Source organism: Entelurus aequoreus, linkage group LG17, assembly GCF_033978785.1.
Source record: "Entelurus aequoreus isolate RoL-2023_Sb linkage group LG17, RoL_Eaeq_v1.1, whole genome shotgun sequence".
Taxonomy (NCBI): Eukaryota; Metazoa; Chordata; class Actinopteri; order Syngnathiformes; family Syngnathidae; genus Entelurus; species Entelurus aequoreus.
Window position 1 is genome coordinate 10,914,306 of NC_084747.1, and position 8,261 is coordinate 10,922,566.

General features: G+C 40.4%; 1 protein-coding gene across 1 annotated transcript in view; it reads right to left on the reverse strand.

Annotated features, from left to right (window-relative positions):
• LOC133632097 (gastrula zinc finger protein XlCGF17.1-like) overlaps nucleotides 1–8,155 on the reverse strand; it is a 9,789-nt gene extending 1,634 nt beyond the window's left edge. The window contains exons 1-2 of the mRNA XM_062024334.1: nucleotides 8,077–8,155; nucleotides 1–243 (exon numbers count right to left, since the gene is read on the reverse strand). The exon at nucleotides 1–243 is cut by the window's left edge and continues 1,634 nt beyond it. Coding sequence (XP_061880318.1) covers nucleotides 1–243; nucleotides 8,077–8,155 — 322 coding nt within the window. The remainder of the gene's footprint in view (nucleotides 244–8,076) is intronic.
• Nucleotides 8,156–8,261: the final 106 nt, after the last annotated feature.

Sequence of the window (8,261 nt, forward strand, 5' to 3'; positions counted from 1 at the left end):
ATAGTGGAGCTAAGAGGTTGTCTACTTGTGGTTTCTCTTCATCATCTTCAGTCTTCACAGAGACAATAGTCAGTGGCAACTTGGTGAGATCAGTTTCATCCAGTCCTAGAAGACACTCTCCCTCCTGAGTGATCCAGAGTTCCTCCTCTTCCTCTTTAATGTGGGGGGGCTGAGGAGCCTCCTGCTTCAGAGTGGAGCTCCCTCCCTGCAGTTCTTCTGGATGACCAAACAGCTGCTGGACGTCTGCAGGACACAAACAACACAAACACACTTTAGCTTGGACAAAATTGCAAATCAAAGTATTTACTACGTTTATAATTGTTTATAATTCGGTACTTTTCGATACTTTTCCAAATAAAGGGGACCACAAAAAATGGCATTATTGGCTTTATTTTAACAAAAAATCTTATGGTACATGAAACATATGTTTATTATTGCAATTTTGTCCTTAAATAAAATAGTGAACATATGAGACAACTTTTTTTTTAGTAAGTAAACCAACAAAGACTCCTAATTAGTCTGCTGACGTATGCACTAACACATTTATAATTTTGTTATTTTGTCTACATCATGAGGGACAAGCTGTAAAAATTGATTATTAATCTACTTGTTCATTTACTGTTAATATCTGCTTATTTTCTCTTTAAACATGTTATATCCACACTTCTGATCAAATGTAATAATCACTTATTCTTCTGTTGTTTGATACTTTACATTAGTTTTGGATGATACCACAAATGTTGGTATCGCTCCAATACCAAGTAGTTACAGGATCATACATTGGTCATATTCAAAGTCCTCATGTGTCCAGGGACATATTTACTGAGTTTATAAACATAATATACATTTAAAAAAAAAGGAAAAAAGATTTTGTGACGATAAAAAATATCGATGTAATCATAGTAGTATCGACTAGATAAGCTATTGTACTTGGTATCATCACAGTGGATGTTAGGTGTAGATCCACCTTGGGCATTTGTTTACATTCAGGGGTGCTAGCTTGCTGTTAGCGGCGAGCTATCGTATCCTCCCACGGTGTGTAGTGAAGCATGTTTAGCTATTCCTCGTCCTCCAGTGATAATGATACTTGTAAGAGACTCACTTTATGTGTTGCCATGGAGACAAGGATTAGTGATTTAGAAGTAGCTAAAACACTACCCATTGCAGATGGACATTAGCCATGTCTTAAAGCACCTCTTCCTGAGGGTGTTTCAGTGTTATAACTTCACCTTTATCTTTACTTTTTACACCAAAATGCGTCCGTTCTCCCTTTTCTGTCTACACACTGTGTCTGCTTGTAAGTACTCTGTGTGTGTGTGCACTGCCGAACATGCTCCTCTGCTCGTAAAACCAGCAATGTCACGCCGTCATGACCTGGTACTTTTCAAACAGAGTATAGTACTGTTTTTGATTCATTAGTAACCCGATACTATACCAGTAACGGTATACCGTACAACCCTAGTAATTTGTTGTAAATAAAGATGTGAAAAGATGGGAAAAAATATATATTTTTTTATGTACAGGGGGAAGCAAAACCATGTAATTGTTCTCCACTTGGGCCTTTAAAGCCTTAATAAGCAAGTCCACTAGGTTTGCAGTGCAAGTCCATGTCAATCAAACTATCACCAATGCAGTGATGCTGATACAATGTCGTCGCCTCCTAAGACCCAAACTCCCCTATGGCTTGCTTTTTTTATTGATCTCGGCTGTTTGGGCTCTTTGAGACCCAGTCATAACAAAAAGCAAAACAAAAGTGGAAAGTTGTCACATGTGATTTGGTATACTCTTCCTCCGCCACTCATTGGCAATGTAAGGTCCAGGTCAGAGTCATGTGTACATGTATCTCCTCTATGATTGGTCAAAAGGGGCGCCACGACTGATAACGTGTTTGAGGCTGCTCCACCCACCGGAATTCTGGAAAGCTTTTACATCGCTTTCCAAACAACCCGGGAAAGAAGACGAGTATGGGAAGTGAAGGAACGCCAACACCACTGAATTCTTATTATTATCTTCCACCCAACTCTCTCGTTTGAGTCACACATTAAGAGTGTTACTAAAACGGCCTTCTTTCATCTCCGTAATATCGCTAAAATTAGTTCCATTTTGTCCACTTGCGACGCTGAGATCATTATTCATGCGTTCGTTACGTCTCGTCTCCATTACTGTAACAAATTATTTTGGGGTCTCCCTATGTCTAACATTGAAATATTACAGTTGATACAAAATGCGGCTGCTAGACTTTTGACAAGAACAACAAAGTTTGATCATATTACACCTATACTGTATATACCTTTATATACATATATACATATATATATATACCTATACTGGCTCACCTGCACTGGCTTCCTGTACACTTTAAGGTTTTACTACATACGTATAAAATACTACACGGTCTAGCTCCATCCTATCTTGCTGATTGTATTGTACCATATGACCCGGCAAGAAATCTGCGTTGTAAGAACTCCGGCTTATTAGTGATTCTCAGAGCCCAAAAAAAGTCTGCGGGCTATAGAGCGTTTTCTATTGGGGCTCCAGTACTATGGAATGCCCTCCCGGTAACAGTTAGAGATGCTACCTCAGTAGAAGCATTTAAGTCCCATCTTAAAACTCATTTGTAAACGCTCACTTTTAAATAGACCCCCTTTTAGACCAGTTGATCTGCCGTTTCTTTTCTGCGCTGCCCCCCTCTCCTTCGTGGAGGGGGGGCACAGGTTCGGTAACCACGGATGAAGCGCTGGCTGTCCAAAGTCTGGACCTGGGGTGGACCGCTCGCCTGTGCATCGGTTGGGGACATCTCTGTGCTGCTGACCTGTCTCCGCTCGGGATGGTCTCCTGCTGGCCCCACTATGGACTGGACTCTCACTACTAATATGTTAGATTAGTGGTTCTTAACCTTGTTGGAGGTACCGACCCCACCAGTTTTATATGCGCATTCACCGAACCCTTCTTTGGTGAAAAATATATATATATATATTTTTTTTTTAAATTCAAGACAAAGTTTTATGATTTTCTTACGCAATCATGCGCAAACATCACCTTGTTCAAAGACCAAAACCAACACAGTGCATGAACTCACAACAAATTACACACCTGCAAATCAGTGTGACTTCTGCTGTTGCCGTATCCGTAATACGTCGATAGGGAGACGTTTTTATTTACACAAAGAGTCGGGTGTGTCTCGACCTCCGAACCCAGGTTAAGAATCACTGCCACTATAGACTGGACTCTCACAATATTATGCTAGATCCACTATGGACTGGACACTCACTATTATGTTAGATCCACTATGGACTGGACTCTCACTATTATGTTAGATCCACTATGGACTGGACTCTCACTATTATGTTAGATCCACTATGGACTGGACTCTCACTATTATGTTAGATCCACTATGGACTGGACTCTCACACTATTATGTTAGATCCACTATGGACTGGACTCTCACACTATTATGTTAGATCCACTATGGACTGGACTCTCACACTATTATGTTAGATCCACTATGGACTGGACTCTCTTTATTATGTTAGATCCACTATGGACTGGACTCTCACACTATTATGTTAGATCCACTATGGACTAGACTCTCACACTATTATGTTAGATCCACTATGGACTGGACTCTCACACTATTATGTTAGATCCACTATGGACTGGACTCTCACACTATTATGTTAGATCCACTATGGACTGGACTCTCACACTATTATGTTAGATCCACTATGGACTGGACTCTCACACTATTATGTTAGATCCACTATGGACTACACTCTCACACTATTATGTTAGATCCACTATGGACTGGACTCTCACACTATTATGTTAGATCCACTATGGACTGGACTCTCACTTTTATGTTAGATCCACTATGGACTGGACTCTCACTATTATGTTAGATGCACTATGGACTGGACTCTCACACTATTATGTTAGATCCACTATGGACTAGACTCTCACACTATTATGTTAGATCCACTATGGACTGGACTCTCACACTATTATGTTAGATCCACTATGGACTAGACTCTCACACTATTATGTTAGATCCACTATGGACTAGACTCTCACACTATTATGTTAGATCCACTATGGACTACACTCTCACACTATTATGTTAGATCCACTATGGACTGGACTCTCACACTATTATGTTAGATCCACTATGGACTGGACTCTCTTTATTATGTTAGATCCACTATGGACTGGACTCTCACACTATTATGTTAGATCCACTATGGAATGGACTCTCACTATTATGTTAGATCCACTATGGACTGGACTCTCACTATTATGTTAGATCCACTATGGACTGGACTCTCATTATTATGTTAGATCCACTATGGACTGGACTCTCACACTATTATGTTAGATCCACTATGGACTGGACTCTCTTTATTATGTTAGATCCACTATGGACTAGACTCTCACACTATTATGTTAGATCCACTATGGACTGGACTCTCACTATTATGTTAGATCCACTATGGACTGGACTCTCACACTATTATGTTAGATCCACTATGGACTGGACTCTCACTATTATGTTAGATCCACTATGGACTAGACTCTCACACTATTATGTTAGATCCACTATGGACTGGACTCTCACTATTATGTTAGATCCACTATGGACTGGACTCTCACACTATTATGTTAGATCCACTATGGACTGGACTCTCACACTATTATGTTAGATCCACTATGGACTGAACTCTCACACTATTATGTTAGATCCACTATGGACTGGACTCTCTTTATTATGTTAGATCCACTATGGACTGGACTCTCACACTATTATGTTAGATCCACTATGGACTGGACTCTCACTATTATGTTAGATCCACTATGGACTGGACTCTCACTATTATGTTAGATCCACTATGGACTGGACTCTCACACTATTATGTTAGATCCACTATGGACTGGACTCTCTTTATTATGTTAGATCCACTATGGACTAGACTCTCACACTATTATGTTAGATCCACTATGGACTAGACTCTCACACTATTATGTTAGATCCACTATGGACTGGACTCTCTTTATTATGTTAGATCCACTATGGACTGGACTCTCACACTATTATGTTAGATCCACTATGGACTAGACTCTCACACTATTATGTTAGATCCACTATGGACTGGACTCTCTTTATTATGTTAGATCCACTATGGACTGGACTCTCACACTATTATATTAGATCCACTATGGACTGGACTCTCACTATTATGTTAGATCCACTATTGACTGGACTCTCACACTATTATGTTAGATCCACTATGGACTAGACTCTCACACTATTATGTTAGATCCACTATGGACTGGACTCTCACTATTATGTTAGATCCACTATGGACTGGACTCTCACACTATTATGTTAGACTCACTATGGACTGGACTCTCACTATTATGTTAGATCCACTATGGACTGGACTCTCACTATTATGTTGGATCCACTATGGACTGGACTCTCACACTATTATGTTAGATCCACTATGGACTGAACTCTCACTATTATGTTGGATCCACTATGGACTGGACTCTCTACTATTATGTCCCCACATCTGCGGTCCCCTCCAAGGTTTCTCATTGTCCCATTGGGTTGAATTTTTCCTTGCCCTGATGTGGGATCTGAGCCAAGGATGTAGTTGTGGCTTGTGCAGCCCTTTGAGACACTTGTGATTTAGGGCTATACAAGTAAACATTGCTTGATTGATTGATTGATTGATTGACTGAAGAGCCACCAACTACAAAGTCTTGTGTCAGGTAATCTGCATTTTTATTTATGAGTAAGAGTGCATAAAAAAAGAAAAAGATATGTGCGCTTGTTTCCCTTAAAAATTGTGAATGATAGGCAAAATAAATAAAAAATAGAAAAAGAGCAGCTCCGCTTTAAGGACACTCGTTATTTACAATTACAGACTTAACTCTGTTGTCAAGTTGCTATATTTTGTTTCCTTGTTGTGTTTTCAAACATGCATTCAGTTCAGTTTGTCCTAAAGGTAAATGGTAAATGGGTTATACTTGTATAGTGCTTTTCTACCTTCAAGGTACTCAAAGCGCTTTGACACTATTTCCACATCCACACACACATTCACACACTGATGGCGGGATCTGCCATGCCAGGCACTAACCACGACCCATCAGGAGCAAGGGTGAAGTGTCTTGCTCAAGGACACAACGGACGTGACTAGGTTGGTAGAAGATTAAGATTAAGATTAAAGTACCAATGATTGTCACACACACACTAGATGTGGTGAAATTGGTCCTATTCATTTGACCCATCCCCTTGGGGAGCAGCGGGCGGCAGCGGCGCCGCGCCCGGGAATCATTTTGGTGATTTAACCCCCAACTCCAACCCTTGATGCTGAGTGCCAAGCAGGGAGGTAATGGGTCCCATTTTTATAGTCTTTGGTATGACTCGGCTGGGATTTGAACTCCAACCTACCGATCTCAGGGCGGACACTCTAACCACTAGAGGTGGGGATTGAACCAGGAACCCTCAGGTTGCTGGCACAGCCACTCTCCCAACCGCACCACGCCGTCCCCAAGGTGTAGTCATAGCCAGGAAGTATATTGTCATTCAATTGAATGTGTACATGTGGCTCTTTGATTGTAATTAGAGATGTCCGATAATATCGGACTGCTGATATTATCGGCCGATAAATGCTTAAAAATTTAATATCGGAAATTATCGATATCGGTTTCCAAAAGTAAAATGTATGACTTTTTAAAACGCCGCTGTACGGAGTGGTACACGGACGTAGGGAGAAGTACAGAGCACCAATTAACCTTCAAGGCCCAATCACATAATATCTACGGCTTTTCACACACACACAAGCGAAGGCAAGCCATACTTGGTCAACAGCCATACAGGCCACACTGAGGGTGGCCTTATAAAAAACTTTAACACTGTTACAAATATGCGCCACACTGTGAACCCACACCAAAGAATGACAAACACATTTCGGGAGAACATCCGCACCGTAACACAACATAAACACAACAGAACAAATACCCAGAACCCCTTGCAGCACTAACTCTTCCGGGACGCTACAATATACACCCCCCGCTACCCTCAACCCCCCACCTCAACCACGCCCCCCACAACCCCGCCCACCTCAACCTCCTCATGCTCTCTCAGGGAGAGCATGTCCCAAATTCCAAGCTGCTGTTTTGAGGCATGTTAAAACAAAAATGCACTTTGTGACTTCAATAATAAATATGGCAGTGCCATGTTGGTACTTTTTTCCATAACTTGAGTTGATTTATTTTAAAAGATGAAAGATTAAAGTACCAATGATTGTCACACACACACTTAGATGTGGTGAAATTTGTCCTCTGCATTTGTCCCATCCTCTTGGAAAACCTTGTTACATTGTTTAATGCATCCAGCGGGGCATCACAACAAAATTAGGCATAATAATGTGTTAATTCCACAACTGTATATATCGGCATCGGTTGATATCGGAATCTGTAATTAAGAGTTGGACAATATTGGAATATCAGATATCGGCAAAAAAGCCATTATTGAATATCTCTAATTGTAATCTGCATCTTAGCATTTAATTGTCCTATTTGGAGATGTTGACATTCAATAGCGACTATATGGCAAATCCAATGTAAATTAGCATCTAGCTAGTGTATTTGTTTCAATGCATTTATTTTATACCAAAATGTGATTGGCCACACTAAATGGTCCCTAGTGTGTGAATGTTGTCTGTCTATCTGTGTTGGCCCTGTGATGAGGTGGCGACTTGTCCAGGGTGTACCCCGCCTTCCGTCCGTGTGCAGCTGAGATAGGCTCCAGCACCCCCCGCGACCCCGTAAGGGACAAGCGGTAGAAAATAGATGGATGGATGTCACAGATAAGTTATTCTGTATTTAATGTAAGTTATACATACTTTAATTCTATATATCCATTTTACAGGCCTTGAATTTCTCTTGATTTTCTATTCAAAAAATGCTAACTATTTCAATCAGTTTTGGTAACTTTCTTTGACTTCATGACACTTGTGGAGAACTTCCCAATCAAAAGTTGACAGTAATCATATTATTCTTGTTCTTTATTACCTCCAATCCTCTGCACGTTGATGTACACATGTGGTCCAGTCTTCTCTTCACACACTGCATATAAATGAGAATATGTCATTTCACAATGTAATCATTGCTTATATTTGTGAATTAGTGAATTAGTGAAGTGAATTATATTTATATCGCGCTGTTGCTTTTTATTTTTATTCTATTGTAATATTTTT